Source organism: Leopardus geoffroyi, chromosome B2 (assembly GCF_018350155.1).
Source record: "Leopardus geoffroyi isolate Oge1 chromosome B2, O.geoffroyi_Oge1_pat1.0, whole genome shotgun sequence".
Classification (NCBI taxonomy): Eukaryota; Metazoa; Chordata; class Mammalia; order Carnivora; family Felidae; genus Leopardus; species Leopardus geoffroyi.
Genome location: NC_059332.1, coordinates 30,984,749 through 31,001,233, shown reverse-complemented (window position 1 = coordinate 31,001,233; position 16,485 = coordinate 30,984,749). Strand labels below are relative to the sequence as shown.

The 16,485-nt window shown below is 58.9% G+C and overlaps 2 protein-coding genes across 11 annotated transcripts in view; one reads left to right on the top strand and one right to left on the bottom strand.

Moving 5' to 3' along the window:
• The window catches only part of TNXB (tenascin XB), a 58,671-nt gene extending 46,978 nt beyond the window's left edge, over nt 1-11,693 (top strand). For 5 of the 9 annotated variants that reach the window (XM_045497771.1, XM_045497773.1, XM_045497775.1 and 2 more), the window contains 19 exons: nt 673-985; nt 2,524-2,847; nt 3,238-3,588; nt 4,185-4,472; nt 4,861-5,136; nt 6,375-6,662; nt 7,462-7,785; nt 8,085-8,420; nt 8,708-8,830; nt 8,949-9,092; nt 9,233-9,352; nt 9,456-9,599; nt 9,696-9,826; nt 9,959-10,091; nt 10,188-10,339; nt 10,440-10,536; nt 10,628-10,789; nt 10,869-11,032; nt 11,400-11,693. In XM_045497771.1, the coding sequence (XP_045353727.1) occupies nt 673-985; nt 2,524-2,847; nt 3,238-3,588; nt 4,185-4,472; nt 4,861-5,136; nt 6,375-6,662; nt 7,462-7,785; nt 8,085-8,420; nt 8,708-8,830; nt 8,949-9,092; nt 9,233-9,352; nt 9,456-9,599; nt 9,696-9,826; nt 9,959-10,091; nt 10,188-10,339; nt 10,440-10,536; nt 10,628-10,789; nt 10,869-11,032; nt 11,400-11,504 (3,975 nt within the window). In that variant the 3' untranslated portion in view covers nt 11,505-11,693. Of the gene's footprint in view, nt 1-652; nt 986-2,523; nt 2,848-3,237; nt 3,589-4,184; nt 4,473-4,860; nt 5,137-6,374; nt 6,663-7,461; nt 7,786-8,084; nt 8,421-8,707; nt 8,831-8,948; nt 9,093-9,232; nt 9,353-9,455; nt 9,600-9,695; nt 9,827-9,958; nt 10,092-10,187; nt 10,340-10,439; nt 10,537-10,627; nt 10,790-10,868; nt 11,033-11,399 lie in introns of all 9 variants that reach the window. The other 4 variants (XM_045497779.1, XM_045497772.1, XM_045497774.1 and 1 more) reach the window with 4 other exon arrangements.
• LOC123608177 (steroid 21-hydroxylase) lies at nt 11,680-15,003 on the bottom strand. Of its 2 annotated transcripts, none has more exons than XM_045497780.1 (10): nt 14,028-15,003; nt 13,854-13,943; nt 13,596-13,750; nt 13,411-13,506; nt 13,195-13,296; nt 13,010-13,096; nt 12,654-12,854; nt 12,260-12,438; nt 12,079-12,182; nt 11,680-11,988 (listed from the first exon to the last, which is right to left on the bottom strand). In XM_045497780.1, the coding sequence occupies exons 1-10, from the start codon at nt 14,224-14,226 to the stop codon at nt 11,723-11,725; spliced, it is 1,479 nt and encodes a 492-aa protein (XP_045353736.1). In that variant the 5' UTR covers nt 14,227-15,003; the 3' UTR covers nt 11,680-11,722. The 2 variants fall into 2 exon arrangements, with proteins under 2 accessions (XP_045353736.1, XP_045353737.1); XM_045497781.1 differs by having other exon boundaries at nt 13,596-13,773; nt 14,028-14,143.
• Nucleotides 15,004-16,485: the final 1,482 nt, after the last annotated feature.

The window sequence follows — 16,485 nt, the reverse complement described above, 5'->3', positions numbered from 1 at the left end:
TCTCATGAGGACACCTTTTGACCCAATAATTGCCATTAATAACAATATCAATAACACGTGCTCTCTCTGCATTTCCCATACAGCGCATGTTTTCACATTACAGAGTGGTCATATGATTCTTGGCTCATCCTTTGTTTTTGTACATCGGTTATATTGTGAGCATTTATTTTGCGGCTGCACAACCTGAATTAATCATCATTTTAATGGTTATTTGATGCTTCATGGTAAAAGCGCCACAACAAAGTTAATCATCTTCTGTGGGCCATTTGGGTCCCTGACACATCTTGTTGTTATGAATAATCCCGTAATGGACCCCCATGACACAACTTTTTCCTGCTTTTTCATAATTTTCTTAGGATTGCTGCCCAGAAATGGGATTATTGGGTCAAAGTAAATGAGAATTATTTTGGCTCCTGGCACATGTCTGAATGACCTTCTGAATGTTTATGGTGCCTGCCAGTCCGTGCGTGATGGGAATTGGGAGCCCTTCTCAGCACTCTCCATCAACGAGTTACTAGCTGGCTAATCCAAAGGCTCTCCAGCCTCTACTCCACGGCTGGAGGAGTTATCACTGGAAGCATTTTGTTGCCCTAATTGGCATCAGCAGCAGAGAAGCTGACAACTAAGCCTCCATTCCCCTGTCTTCTCTCAGCCCCCCAGGAGGTTGTGGAGGAGACCCCCAGCCCCACAGAGCCCAGCACGGAGGCCCCAGAGTCCCCCGAGGAGCCCCTGCTGGGGGAGCTGACAGTGACAGGATCATCCCCAGACTCGCTGAGCCTCTCGTGGACCGTCCCCCAGGGCCACTTCGACTCCTTCACTGTCCAGTACAAGGACAGGGACGGGCGGCCCCAGGTGGTGCGTGTCGGGGGTGAGGAGAGTGAGGTCACCGTCGGGGGCCTGGAGCCGGGGCGCAAGTACAAGATGCACCTGTATGGCCTGCACAGGGGGCAGCGCTGGGGCCCTGTGTCCACTGTGGGCGTGACTGGTGAGTGAGGGTGAGAGCTGGGCTGGTGGGGAAGAAGGCCCTACAACACTTTCCCATTATTACCCGCCTGCATGAAAACAAATACTCGACGCAACACATCTTCTTCTGCACATCAGATGGCCCGAGGATCTTGGTAAAGGGCACGCTCAGATGGCGCAGGTTTGGGCTGGGGCCAGAGATTCTCATTCTAATGTGATGAGGATGCTGCTGGTCGCAGGACCACACTTTGAGTAGCAGAACTCCTCACTCACAACAAAGCAATTGGATGCTTTCCTAGAATTTTTTGACAGAATTGTACTTGCATCCCTGATTTCTCCCAGAGGCTCAGCCTCTCTGTAGTTCACTGGAGGCTGAGGGGGAGGGGGAGACAGAGGGTGTTCAGGACACAGCATGCTGATGGAAGCACCTCCGGGCCCCATGGTTGGGGTATTACCAGACTTAGGATTCCCAAGGGCCAACAAGACTGGATGCCCTGAGCCAAGCACTGTGGGAGTTCCCTGGGGTAAGCCTGATCATGGCAGAGAGACAAGTTCTTATGGTGATGGGGCTCCCAAGCACAGGGAGACAGGCTGTGAACCAGCAGTCAGGTAACAGGGGATATTTGTAGGACAGGAAGCCCCAGGGCCAGGCCAGACTGGGGAGCATGCCTAAGCCAGCCTGCCTGCAGGAGTCCACGGGACAGCTGAGAACCGAAGTTGGGCAGAAGTTAGCTTGCTGACGGTGTTGGAGTCAGATCCACGTCACAACTGGTGCCAAGGACTGGAAACTAGTGGCCCATGAGAGAGACCAAGAGGGTTTTGTGTGAGATCCTCTGAGCTGGGGAGAGAGTCTTGAGTAGGGGTGGGCTGTAGGGACAGCTCAGAAGCCAGGGATTTCTCCCGGGGAAAGAGAGGGTTGTTGCATAGTTAAGCTAAGGCTGACACCATCAAATGTTCGCTGAAAGGCTCATCCTGGCCCCCTGTGAGGAACGGGTGGGACAGGGAGGCAGGGAGCCCAGTAGGGACGTGGAGATTCAGGTGAGAGGCAACGGTGTTGGGGGAGTGCAGGTGAGGCAAGCCAGGCTGGTGGGGCTGCAGGTGTGCAGGTGTGGGGAGTGAGGAGACCCAGGAGGAACTTGAGAGTGAGTTGCACACTGTTGAGTCTGATGGCAGCTGGGGACAGGAACAGATCCAGGAAGATTCCAGGCTTCCAGTTGGGGAAGGGGGTTCTGAGCTGTTTGGGAGCACTCAACATGAGCTAAAGGGAGTGAGGTGCCAAGGAGACCCCAGTGGAGGGAGGCCCAGGGCACAGTGTGCAGGGGAGGTGGGTGCAGGAAAAACTGGGAGAGGTGGCGGGGTGTGGGTAGGGGTGGGTGAGGGCAGGGCGAGATGAGGGTAAGGGGCAGAGAAGGCCAACATTGAGGGACTGGGAAGAGTAGATGAGTTAGAGCCACTGTGGCCAGCGATGCTGTGTTCCTCATTATCTTATGTTTGTAATACACCTGCTTATACTCTGACCTGCCTGCCTGTCCTCACCTGTCCCTGTGTGTCTCTGTGCAGCTCCAGAATATGAAGCCATGACCACCCAAGCCCCGTCCACCATGGCCCTTGAGCCTCCCATGAAGCCACGGCTGGGGCAGCTGGCAGTGACAGATGCCACCCCCGACTCCCTGCACCTCTCCTGGACTGTCCCCGAGGGCCAGTTTGACCACTTCCTGGTCCAGTACAAGAACGGGGATGGGCAGCCCAAGGCAGTGAGGGTGCCAGGGAATGAGGACCAGGTCACCATCTCAGGCCTGGAGCCAGACCACAAGTACAAGATGAACCTGTATGGCTTCCACGGTGGCCAGCGCATGGGCCCCGTCTCTGCCTTTGGGGTGACGGGTGAGTGGACGGTGGAAGCCCCAGGGTGGGGCCAGCCGGGGGGGGTCACCTCTCTCAGGTGATGGGTGAGTGGGGTGCAGGAGGTCCCTTAGCTGGAGGCTGAGCCATGGTGCCCTTTGTGCCTCCCCTTGGGGACCAAGGGGTCCTCCTGAGCAGAAAGGGCCTCCATGAGCTGTGCTGGTGGCTCTCTAGGGTTCCCCACAGCCGATCCTGGAGACTCTCCTGCATGTTTGTGAGATGTCAGCTGAGCAAGCCCAGCCAGCCCCAAGCATGGGCTTCTCTGAACTGAATTTGGGGCCCCCAGACATGGTCACAGCTCTCCATTCTCCTAAGATCCAAGGACATCTCTTGGAGATCCTGCCTCATCCTTTCTGTGTGTCTCCTTTTCAGCTGCAGAGGAAGAGACCCCAACCTCTACTGAGGTGGAGGAGACCCCCAGCCCCACAGAGCCCAGCACGGAGGCCCCAGAGTCCCCCGAGGAGCCCCTGCTGGGGGAGCTGACAGTGACAGGATCATCTCCAGACTCGCTGAGCCTCTTGTGGACCGTCCCCCAGGGCCACTTCGACTCCTTCACTGTCCAGTACAAGGACAGGGACGGGCGGCCCCAGGTGGTGCGTGTCGGGGGTGAGGAGAGTGAGGTCACCGTCGGGGGCCTGGAGCCGGGGCGCAAGTACAAGATGCACCTGTATGGCCTGCACAGGGGGCAGCGCTGGGGCCCCGTGTCCACCGTGGGTGTGACTGGTGAGTGAGAGCTGGGGCCTTTCTTTGCTCTCTTGATTTCTCCCGTTAGAGGTCAGCACTCCTCACAAATGGTCCTTTAGGCCCCTCTCTTTCCTCATATGGTGCTGGTGATCCTGCCTCATGCTTTCATTGAATGAGGATGATAGAGACTGTGTTTAGGGTCAGTAGGCATGTACCCTGTGCTTATAAGTTTTACCTCTTAAGTTCCCTGATATGGAACCTCAGACTTGCTTAGTTTTTCCTGTATGGCTTCCTCAAGCTCCCTGGCTGGGTGTTTTAGTGACTCAGAATGTGGCTGCACAACCAGGGTCTCTGGGTTTGAATCCTGCTCTGAACGTATTAATTGTGTGAATTCACAAACATTTCTTAACTTCTGTGCTGCAGAGCCACACAAAATTGGCATGATAATGATATTGGCACCCACGTTGTTGTGTGAGGCTACTCTGTGAGCTGCTAATAGCAATGCCTGGGACACATTAAGCACTCTAGAAGTACCTGCTACAAAACATTCATTTCATAGCCTGAGCAAGGCAGTCCCTCTCTCTCTTTTGAAGGGTCCTGCCAGTGACCCCTCGGCCTCCTCTGCTCTGTTCCAGCCTCCCAGCCCACAGAGCCCCCTGTGGCACCCCGCCTAGGGGAGCTGGCTGTGGTAGCCGTGACCTCTAACACAGTGCACCTCTCATGGACCGTGTCCCAGGGCGTCTTCGACTCCTTCCTGGTCCAGTACAAGGATGTGCAGGGGCGGCCCCAGGCGGTGCCTGTGGGTGGACACCTCCGTGAGATCACCATTCCGGGTCTGGCCCCCGGCCGGAAGTACAAGTTCCTACTCTTTGGACTCCAGGATGAGAAGCGGCATGGCCCTATAGCTGCAGATGCAAAGACCCGTAAGTGAAGGCTGGAGGCCACCTTCAGCACTGGAGCCTTCCCAGTGTCCTTCGCCCCCTTGTGGTGACCATTAGAGTTCCTTGTTTCCGTGCTCCACGCTCCAGACCTATTTATTTACTGAGTCCAGTGAAATCCAGGTCCAGGGCTCCCCGCTTAGCCTTCATTCTCATCCTTCTCCCTACTTTTCCTACATCCCGAGGGACACTGCTTTCTTCTTCGGCTCATCTTTTATCCCTACTCCTCTGCCGCCCCACTTCCTAACATGTGGCCTAGCCATTCCCTCTAGCTCCTGGAACCAGCTCCCACAGCCCTAGCACCCTGAGGAAGCTCTGTCTGCCTCTGTCACCATTTCTGTCACTCTCCCATACATCTCTCTCTCTTTTCCAGCCCCAGACACAAAACCTCCCCGCCTGGGGGAGCTGACAGTGACAGACCTGACCCCAGACTCTGTGAGCCTCTCATGGACAGTCCCTGAGGGTGAATTTGACTCCTTCGTGGTCCAGTACAAGGACAGAGACGGGCAGCCCCAGGTGGTGCCTGTGGCCTCAGACCAGCGCGAGGTCACCATCTCGGGTCTGGAGCCCAGTAGGAAATACAAGTTCCTGCTCTATGGGCTGGCCGGTAGGAAGCGGCTGGGCCCCATCTCTGCTGATGGCACCACAGGTGAGTCCCAGCCCTGTACCCCACCTTTTCTAGAGCTGCCTCCTATCCAAGCCCCCAGAGCTGCCCCGAACCCTTGCCTATCCATGCAGTTTAATTCTCCTGCCTTCAGCCTTTATAACACCAAAAGCAAACATTTACTGAGTCCCTGTCACATGCTAGACACTATTCTGAGTATTTTACATGCATTATTTCCTTCATTCACCGACCGCTGATGTAATAAAGAAAATCCAGTCTTTGGAGCCAAGCAGACCTGTGTTCAAATTCCAACTGCCAGTTTTGTGGCCATTGGCAAGCCACTTCTTTCCCTTGAACCTGAGTTTCTGCACCTGCATAATACTTATGAATAATAATACCTATTGGCACTTAATAAATGATCACATCCTCCTCCCTGTGTCCCAACGGAGGCAAGAAGTGGAAAATATGGAAGGATTTGGCTGCAAAAAGACTATGGAAAAAATCTGCTGTCATTGTGCCCATTACTCAGCCCCCTGAGGAAGGGTGGAGGTGGGTCACTGACCCTTACTCCACTCCCAGGACCATGAGTCACCCTGGCCAGACAGGGATGGGGCACATGGTCACTTGGGGCCTGGGACAATCAGACTGCATAATTCTCTTCCCCAAACCCTCACTATGGGGAGTGACTACAGTCTTCTCCTCTGACCCCGTCATCCAATACCCATCCCCACCTGGGCAGGTCTCTTCTGTGTTCTGCTCTGCCCTTTGTTCTCCCAGTGTTGCCACACCCGGCTGCCCTGGTCCAGTGGTGTTAGTGCAGGGCTGGGGAAGTGGGTAGAAGGACGGCCCAGGCTGCTTGCAAGAGAGGGGGACGTCCTGACCAAGCTCTGGCTGCCCAGCCCAGCCCTTAGTATTTAGGGGTGTCTCCCTGACAACCCAGATACCCTCTGGGAGCCTTTTTCAGCTCCAGCCACATCCCTGCTGAAGGGGTTAGGAGCCAGGGGGAAACTGAGGCCCTTCTCTACACCCCCAGGCACCCTACCTCACAAGGTGATCTTTTATGCATTTACAGCACCCTGATCACGCCGAGGAGGGAGTGGGCGCAGGAAGGAGTTTGTTCAGTGGCCTCCAGAGGAGAGATCAAGCTGCTCGCTCTCCTTCCTTTGGGCAGACTGCAGCCACAATGCAGGGACCCTTTCCTAGACCCTCATGCCTCACCGAAGTTGCCAGGGCTGGGGTAAAGGCAGCTCTTGACCAAGAGTTTCTCCTCCCACTCTCCACAGCTCCCCTGCAGAAGGAGCAGCAGCGCCCGCCCCGCCTGGGGGAGCTGACAGTGACAGATGAGACCCCAGACTCCCTGCGCCTCTCATGGACAGTGGCCCAGGGCCTCTTTGATTCCTTTGTGGTCCAGTACAGGGACACAGCTGGGCAGCCCCGGGCAGTGCCTGTGGCCGAAGACCAGCGGGAAGTCACCATAGAGGGCCTGGAGCCTGGCAGGAAATACAAGTTTCTGCTCTATGGGATCCACGGAGGACAGCGCCTGGGCCCCATCTCCGTCCTGGGAGTGACAGGTGAGCAGGAGGACCTGGGGCGTAAGGAGGCCTGCCGAGGGCTCTGGAGGAACGGAAATGCAGTGGGGCCAGCTCTGATGGTAACCAAGGAGCCCATCAAAAGCTGGAACCAGGGCAGGCGTGAGGAAAGGCCCTGGCAGCGGTCCCCAGCGTCCCGGCCCCCACCCTGCTCAGCGCCGCCAGCTGTGCCCCATCACTCTATTGAGGCAGCTCTTTCCTCCCCGCAGGGTGGCCTTGCCAGATAGGGGCAGACCCCTCCTGTGGGTGAGTCAGGAGCACTTTTTGTCAAATGGAAAATAACTGGAACAGAAAGTAGGCAGGGGGCATAGCAACCCGTAGAAGTGGCTGCCATGATGGAGCAGGCTCCTCCTCGGGAGTTACTAACACCCAGCTCAGGTCAGCAGGACGGGGCACTTGGGCCCAACATGGCGGGCATGATGTGCCTTTCTGGCTCACCAGCCAGCTCCTTCCTCAGCTTTTCTCAGGAGGACCACGTGCCCCGAGCTCGGGGAGTGAGCAGCTATTCCCACCGCAGACCATCAGCCTAGGCACCCAGGGAGGGTGGGGAGGGAGCAGGCTGTGCAGACATCTTGAGGCATAAGAAAACACACAGGTAGAAAAGGGGAAGCAAGCCCCTGATTCAGACACAGCAAGGGAGCCAACAGAGGGTAATGGGACCACAGTGCTGACTCAGAGAGGCCCAGGGGTGGCAGGGAAATGACAGAGTCAAGAGAAGGAAGGTGCCAGAAGAGCCTCAGTCACCCCTGCTCAGCATCTCCCCTGGGCTTCTTCCACACAGCCCCAGAAGAGGACACGCCAGCCCCCTGGCGCCCAGCCACAGAGGCCCCCGAGCACCCTGAAGGGCCCCAGCTAAGGACACTGGCAGTGAGCGACATAACCCCAGACTCCCTGCACCTCTCGTGGAGTGTGGCTCAGGGCCCCTTTGACTCCTTCGTGGTCCAGTATCAGGACACGGATGGGCAGCCCCAGGCCTTGCTCGTGGATGGCAACCAGAACAAGGTCCTAGTGTCGGGCCTGGAGCCCAGCACCTCCTACAGGTTCTTCCTCTATGGCCTCCATGAAGGGAAGCGCCTGGGGCCCATCTCAGCTGAGGGCACCACAGGTACTGCCGGTTGAGGGCCCTGTATCTAGGCCTCCCCACCTCTAGTCTGGGACCGAAAGGGCTAAAGGGGGTGCCTAGAGGTGGTGACACATAAGCAGGGTACTATAGAGGGAGGAAGGCGTGCACTAGCAGTCCTTGGCTCTACACACGCGTGCTCACTGTGGGTCCCACCTGTCAGTGCCAGCCCCACATTAGCTCCATTTCGCAGATGGGAAACGGGAGGCCGTGGTGGGGTGGTAGAAGAGACTGCCCCAGGCCACCAAGGTGGTGTGCTTCTGTCTCCCACCCACTCTGTGCAGGGCCTGCTCCTGCCGGTCAGACCCCAGGGGAGCCAGGGCCCCGCCTGTCCCAGCTGTCGGTGACTGATGTGACCACCAGTTCGCTGCGGCTCAACTGGGAGGCCCCATCTGGGGCCTTTGACTCCTTCCTGCTCCGCTTTGGGGTCCCATCACCAAGCACTCTGGAGCCCCACCTGCGTCCCCTGCTGCAGAGGGAGCTGATGGTTCCAGGGACACGGCGCTCAGCGGTGCTACGGGACCTGCGTCCAGGGACCCTATACACCCTTACGTTGTATGGGCTGCGTGGGCCCCACAAGGCCGACAGCATCCAGGGCACGGCCCGCACCCTTAGCCCAGGTAAGGCCCCCACGTTGGGCACGTTCGCGTGCTGCACCAAAGTGTGGGGTGGGAGGTCTTTGTACTTTGTAGGGTGGGACCTAGTGCCTCAGCCAGAGGGAAGGTCAGTGAGTGGTGGAAGGCTTGGAGGAATCTACAGAGACTTCCTCTTCTAGATCTAGAGGAAAGGGGTGGTGGTGAGCAAGTCTGGAGCCACTGGGGCCTTGGAAGAAGGGGTGCGGATCCTGGGGCCAGAGGCCCCCTGCCCCGTGCCCTCATTGCCACTCCTTGGCACCCACCCCCCTCAGTTCTGGAAAGCCCCCGTGACCTTCAATTCAGCGAAATCAGGGAAACTTCGGCCCTGGTCAGCTGGACGCCTCCACCATCCAGAGTGGACAGTTTCAAAGTTTCCTACCAGCTGGCAGATGGAGGTGACACCCTTTTGCCATGTCCTCACCTGCCCTCATTTCTCCTGCTCCCTGCACTCTAACAACCCTGCAGCCCTTCCTTGATTCCCTGGGCAAACTCCCAAGCCCGACATGTTTGCAGGGGAGCCACAGAGCGTGCAGGTGGATGGCCGAGCCCGGACCCAGAAACTCAAGGGGCTGATCCCAGGCTCTCACTACGAGGTGACGGTGGTCTCCGTCCGTGGCTTTGAGGAGAGCGAGCCACTCACAGGCTTCCTCACCACAGGTAGGATGGACTGAGACCTGGGCAGGAGGTAGGGGGAGAATGAAGGGGGAGGGAAAAGGGGGTGAGGCCAGCAGGGCTTGGGAAGGTGAGGGGTGGGGAGAGGAGCAGGGGACAGCTCTGAGCCCCCTCCCTTCTCCCAGTTCCTGACGGCCCCACCCAGCTTCGTGCGCTGAACTTGACGGAGGGATCCGCTCTGCTGCACTGGCAGCCCCCCCAGACCCCTGTGGACACATATGACGTCCGTGTCACAGCCCCAGGGGGTGAGCGAGGCTGAGGCCTCTGGAGAAGACTCGCTGAGGGTGGGGAGAGGGGCTCTGGCAGGGCACGAAGGGGACAGATGCTGATGCTCACCCCCACTCCCAGCCCCCCCACTGCAGGGCTCAACCCCTGGCAGTGCTGTGGACTACCCTCTGGGTGGCCTTGTGCTCCACACCAACTACACGGCGACGGTACGGGGTCTTCGGGGCCCCAACTTCACCTCCCCGGCCAGCATCACCTTCACCACAGGTACGGCCTGTGAGGTGTGCGTGACAGGGGAGGGAAGGTCCAGGGGAGCTAGGATGGGCCTCGTCTCCATCTTCTGTTCCCACCTTCCCCTCCCAGGGTTGGAGGCCCCCCAAGACTTGGAGGCCAAGGAAGTGACCCCCCGCACGGCCCTGCTCACTTGGACTGAGCCCCAAGTCCCACCGACTAGCTACCTGCTCAGTTTCAACACCCCTGGTGGACAGACCCAGGTGCCCCCACCCCTCCCTCACTGGCCAACTCCCCTCCCGGGCCCCCCTCCAGGAGGTACTGCCCCCTCCTCTGTTTCTCCCAGTGGGGCTCCACCTCCCTCTCCCCTGACCTGCTCCCTGTGTGTCCCACAGGAGATCCTGCTCCCAGGAGGAGTCACCTCTCACCAGCTCCTGGGCCTCTTTCCCTCCACCCCGTACAGCGTGTGGCTCCGAGCTATGTGGGGCGAGAGCCTCACACCGCCCGTGTCCACCTCCTTCACCACCGGTATTTGGGCACTGGGACCTAAGGTCAGGGGCTGAGCAGGCAGCAGGGGTCTAGGGTTTGGGAAGAGGACTCGGCCCCTCATTCTCCTCTTCTCAGGTGGACTCCGGATTCCCTTCCCTCGGGACTGTGGGGAAGAGATGCAGAACGGAGCCAGCACCTCAAGGGCCACCACCATCTTCCTCAATGGCAACCGCGAGCGGCCCCTGAATGTGTTTTGTGACATGGAGACCGACGGGGGCGGCTGGCTGGTGGGTGGCAGACGGGCCCCCGAGGCTCTGCACGGGGCAGGGGCTGCTGAGTCAGGAGCCGTAGGCTGACGGTGCCTCCACCTGCTTCCCTGCTTCCCAGGTGTTCCAGCGCCGCATGGACGGACAGACTGACTTCTGGAGGGACTGGGAGGACTATGCCCATGGCTTTGGGAACATCTCTGGGGAGTTCTGGCTGGGTCAGTGCCTCACAGGGATTGGGGACCGGGGAAGGGGTGGAGGCCCTGTGGGCACCAGAACCCTGATGAGAGCACTCTCCCTTACCCCCAGGCAACGAGGCCCTGCACAGCTTGACAAAAGCCGGCGACTACTCCATGCGCGTGGACCTGCGGGCTGGGGACGAGGCCGTGTTTGCGCAGTACGACTCTTTCCGAGTAGACTCTGCTCCCGAGTACTACCGCCTCCATCTGGAGGGCTACCATGGCACAGCAGGTGAGGGGTGGGCCTGGGGGCCGCGGAAGGTGGGGCAGGGGGAGGGGAGGCCCTCACTGCTCCTTCTACACCTGTGCAGGGGACTCCATGAGCTACCACAGCGGCAGTGTCTTTTCTGCCCGTGATCGAGACCCCAACAACTTGCTCATCTCCTGCGCCGTCTCGTACCGCGGCGCCTGGTGGTACAGGAACTGCCACTATGCCAACCTCAACGGGCTCTATGGGAGCACAGTGGACCACCAGGTGAGGGGCCTGGGAGGCAGCCCAGAGTGGGGAGTGGGTTGGGGCATAACCTGCTGGGGTGTGGCAGGACGAGTTACCAAGCCGCTTGGCGCCTCAGGGCCCTCTTCTATGAAATGGAAGAATGATGCCAATCTCACCAAGTTATCTGAAGGGGGAAATGAGCACGCTTTATTGGGTGTGAAGGGCCAGCCCAGATTAAGCCTCAGTCTTTGCGGTTGAGGATCATTGAAGCGGGTGGGGGAGAGGAAGGGCGATTGACTTCTGGGAACCATCTCCCCGGAGGGGCGGAGGGGCGGGGGGGAGAAGGGGGTGGTGGCAGCCAATGGGATGTCTGCCTTTGACTCCGTCTCAACAACTCCTCGCCCAGGGGGTGAGCTGGTACTACTGGAAAGGCTTCGAGTTCTCTGTACCCTTCACGGAAATGAAGCTGAGACCAAGAAGCTACCGGCCCCCAGCGGCCCGGGAAGGCTGACCACTGCTCACCTCTCCGGCGCCCCAGTATGACTGCCGAGCACTGAGGGGTCGCGCTGAGAGAAGAGCCAGGGGCCACCTTCACTCTCCAGCCACCGGAGGGAGCCTTCTCCGTCAGCGATCTCACAGCACCATGTTTACAGGGGGGGAGGGAAGGGGTTTGTACGGGAGTAATAAAAGGAGAAACTGAGGCATGTGTCCGGCGTGCATCCTGCCCTGTCACTGGTGCTGGCTCGGCCCCGGGGCCACTGCTCCCCGGGGCTGCAGCCGCACCTGGAAAGGCTGCATTGTGAGGTTGATGCCACAGTGGGACCTGGGTCGCAGAGAGGGCAGCGGGCCCGTGGGGGGCAGCAGCGTGAAGGCGTGGAGCAGCCGCGCCAGCACCACAAAGAGCTCAAGGCGTGCCAGCGGCTCGCCCAGGCACACTCGCGCTCCGCAGCCAAAAGCCAGCACTCTCGGGCTAGCGCCTGGGACCAGGAAACGATCTGTGGGCAGAAGGACAGACCCAGGGTTCGGTAGCCGCCGGGACTAGCATCTGCCACCCCCACACCACGGGCGACCTCCCCGCCACACACCCGGCCGGAACTCATGTGGCTGCTCCCAGACTGTGTCGTCCAAGTGGGCGCCTTGCAGGTTGGGGATGACAACCGTGCCCTCGGGGATGTCGTAGCCTAAGATGCTGAGGAGAGGGTGGAGTTAGAGACCCGCCACGATTCCCCCTTTCCATCCCATGCATCCTCAGCGCTCGGAAGTCACCTGCTATGCCGCGTGGTGCGGTGAGGCAGGGCCAGGGGCACAACAGGCCGCAGGCGCAGCACTTCAGCGATGGTGGCGGTGAGCAAGGGCAGCCGTGAAGGGTCTTTGAGCGGGACTCGGGAGCCTGAAGCCCCAGGGCCCAGTTCACAGTCCAGCTCCTCCTGCAGTCGCTGCTGAATCTGGGAAATGGGAGCAAGCCTGGTGTCTGGGGCCAGAACCTTGTGCTAGCTGACCCACAGCCGCCCGGCCTCCCAGGCTCCGGCCGCTCCCTGAAGCAACCCAGCGGAACCTTCCTGCCAGCTAGGAGAAACCGCCCCCTGGGTGAACAGAGTCTGCGTGGGCGCCCCGGGGGCTGAGTTCCTGTGGCCCCGGCCAGGCTGCCCCCAGGGTGCACCTCAGGGTGGTGAAGCAAGAACGCCACAGCCCAGGAGAGGGTGGTCGCCGTGGTCTCAGTGCCACCAATGAAAAGGTCCACCACAGACATATGCACGTGTCCTTCAAGGAGCCGTCCATGGCCCTTTTCCGCTCTTGGCTTCCCCATCCCTTGGAGCATGTAGTCGGTCATGTCCCTCCACTGGCCTGCCACCATGCTGTCCTGTGGGGGGGAAGGCAAACCAGCCTGAGTGCCTGGCTTGGGGAGAGGAGTCTCAGGGGGGCAACGGGTCCAGGACTGGTGGGACGCCTCGCTCTGGGGCAGTGGTATCCCTGGCTGCGGGCTAGGGGGCAGCCGGGTCCACACAGCATTCCCACCTTGTGCTGCCTCAGCTGCTTCTCTACAATGCGGTCCCTGTTCTCCAAGGCCTGCTTCAGCCTCCAGAGGCCTGGGTTGGGGAAGAACTGGGGCAGGGAGCAAGAGAGTGGAGCTGCTGGCAAGGAAGCCTGCTCTCCCAGCCCTTCCTCCCAGGACCCAGGGAGTCTGGGCTCCACCTCCTCACCCTGAGAAAGGGAACTATGTCCAAAACTTGGATGGACCAGTGCTCCCAGCTTTTCATCAAATCTTGGACACAGTCATGAAAGGCATGTACTAAGGTGTCCTCCTGCCAAAAAAAAAAGGGGGGGCGGGGGCAATCCTTTCAGTTCAGGACCAGAGAGGACCAGGGAGGGGCTAAGGAAGGGCCCAGGCACATAGGTGAGAGCAAGAGAGCCTTTACCTTGTCTCCAAAGGTGAGGCAACAGATGACACTGCAGGTGAGGAAAGAGAACTCCTTCTGGATGGCCACAGGGGTGCCGGCCTGGGCTCTCATGCGCTGTGGAGAAGGAGCGGGAACTAAACGGGCCACGGAGCTGCAGGGAGAAGTGGAGCTGACCCGGGGTGCCTGTGGGAGTCCAGCCTCACCTCACAGAACTCCTGGGTCAGCTGCTCCACCAGTGGCTTCATGGAGTTGCGGATGCCCAGCAGCAGGGCCGAGCGGGTGAGTTTCTTGTGAGCCTTCCAGAGCAGGGAATAGTCCCCTAGTGAGAGGTCCTGGTAGGGCTGAGATACCAGCTTATCTGCGAGTAGGGGAGGGGTCGAACTGACCAAGGAAGCCACAGGCCTGACCTTTCCTGCCTCCCCCAGCCTGGTACTTCCCTTAAGAAATGCCCCGATGCTTACAGGAGGGCATCTGGGGTCTGCCAGCAAAGTCCACCCATCTCCTGATCATGGCCTCCTCAATGGTCCTCTTAGAGTTCAGCACCACCACATCTGGGGGACAGCCAAAGCAAGATGTCAGCAGGGAGAGACCCCTACCTCCCCACCGTGGTGGGGCCAGGGAGGAAGCAAACTCACCTTGCAGCCCGAGGCGGAGCCTATAGACAGGGCCCAGTTTCTGAGTCAGACCAAGCAGATAGATGGGAAGGTCGGGCTGCAGCAGGTGTAGGAAGCCGGGGGCAAGAGGTGGGAGGTGGAGGCTCCTGTACTTCCACTTGTTCCACAGCAGGCGGGCGCCGGCCAGCGCGGTCAGCAGCAGCAGCCCAAGGAGTAGCATGGCCAGAGACCCAGGCACAGGCCCTGGCGCGGCCACTTATAGCTTTTGAGGCCCTTCATCCACCTCGCTGCTCGGGCTCTTCTGGGGCCTCCTTGGTCTCCTTCCCTCGGGTCCCTGCCCACTGTCCCACCCACACAGTCTTGGCAAGACACCAGTCGACCTGGCCTTGGAGAGTCCACATTTTAAAGAGCAAGCTTCTCATCCATCAAGAAGAAAGGAAGGGAAATTCAACCCTGACCTTTTCTCCCACAGCTGGAATCAGTTTTCTGGCTGCAGGTCAACCAGGCAGAAACACGTAGTCACTCTCTGGCCTGAGCCCTCTCGTCTGGCCTGAGCCCACCACCACCCCACCCTGGACCACGTTACTGCCACGGACTTTGTCTCGGGGAGACAATGGCTGTCCCTACCTATATGCTGTCCAGGATCGCCTGAGGAACAAAATGAGTTGAAAGTGGTCTGCGTGTTAACTTACAGATGGGGTGGCCACGCGGCCTGCTTTGCCTGGGTCGTCCCAGTGTAATTATTCACTGTGCCGTATTTCAGCCTCAAAAGTTGAAGAAGATGAAGAATTATGTGGTCCCCCAATTTGGAGCTCTTGCTATGTGCTTGATATACTCTTTGGTCGCAAGGAAAAGAGACCAACTAGAGCTGGCTTGAGCCAAAAATAAGAATTATTCTCCAAACACAGTGGTATCTCAGAGAACTGAATGAAGAGCAGGAGAGGGGACCTCACTGGCCTTGGAAGGACAGGGACAGGGGAAGGAAAAGCTGAAGAGAGGGGCCAGCTCCTCACTTGTCGCTCCTCCCTCCTCCTTGTCTGCCGCCCACCCTCTGGTCTCTCTCTGTGGTCCAGCTGTGTGTGACCCCAGGTACAGGCAGAATGGGGCTGCCTTCAGGGTCAGAGGCCACAGGTTATAGGTCCAGCCCCAGGGCGAGGGAGGGTTCCCGGTATGACTGAACGTGCCCCCCATAGATGCCAAAGTCCCCAGGAAGGAACCAGATAGCCACAGCTGGGATCATGGGTCCAGCCCTCTCCTGGAAGCTGTTGCCATAGGGGGTGGGGACCTGGCAGAACAATCAGGAACCACCTTCTTTTTAAAAAAATTTTTTTTTCAACGTTTATTTATTTTTGGGACAGAGAGAGACAGAGCATGAACGGGGAGGGGCAGAGAGAGAGGGAGACACAGAATCGGAAACAGGCTCCAGGCTCTGAGCCATCAGCCCAGAGCCCGACGCGGGGCTCGAACTCCCGGACCGTGAGATCGTGACCTGGCTGAAGTCGGACGCTTAACCGACTGCGCCACCCAGGCGCCCCAGGAACCACCTTCTTTGAGTGAGGAGGCAGTTGAGGGGCTCAAAGGAGGGGCTTGGGGGAGAGAGCATATCGAAGGGGTGACAGTGCCGAGACGTCAGGGCTGCCTGTGGGGGTGGGGTGGGAGGTGACCTAAGGCCCAGACCATCCCCCAACTCTCCATCCCTGGCTCTGTAAACTGATCCCAGCACCAGGACTCATTAGACCTTCTCCCCTCGAGCTTTACTCAGAGCACAGGCTATGTGGCTGGAGACCCTGAGTACAGACACTGGCTGTGCCACCCGCCAGCTTAAAGAGGTAACTGCAGGAAGTCTGGTGGGAGAGGCTCAGGCTCAGCCTGGACCCATGCCCAGGACCGGGAGGCAGAAGGCAGGGGTGGGATTCCTAGGGTTGGGCAGGCAGTAATAGCTGCTCCCTTCCTCCTAGTCGACGTCCTGGACCCAGGCTGCATTTTGCCACAACTGCAGCTGAATCCCTGGCTCTCATAAGTGGGTTTATGCCACCCATGCTGACTAGTTTGGGAAGAGAGATCTGATGGGCAACTACAGGGCCATGGAGACAAGAGCCCTAGGAAGCCTCTGAAATCCCAAAGAAGGCCAGAACGTCTCAAAGTTGCATGGAATAGGAGGGGACTCCATTCAAAAGAACAGTGACCTGGAAAGCTGGCATGATTGTGAACAAACCTTCACAAACTGACTTGAGATCTGGTATCTTGAAAGCTGTTGATGCTTGATCTTGTTACCAATGGCATTGTTGCCAGCCCCATCCCTCCACCAGCCCCCACCTCCAAATCCAAGCTTCAGACATAACGGATTACATGCAGTGCCCCCAGTTGTGCCCAGTCCTGCCCCTGGCCTCTGGGCCTTTTATATTCTCTTCCGTCTGCCTCAAATGCCCCTCGTGCACCCCCAGTCTCTTTGCCTGACTCCTCAGCCTTCGGAACCCAA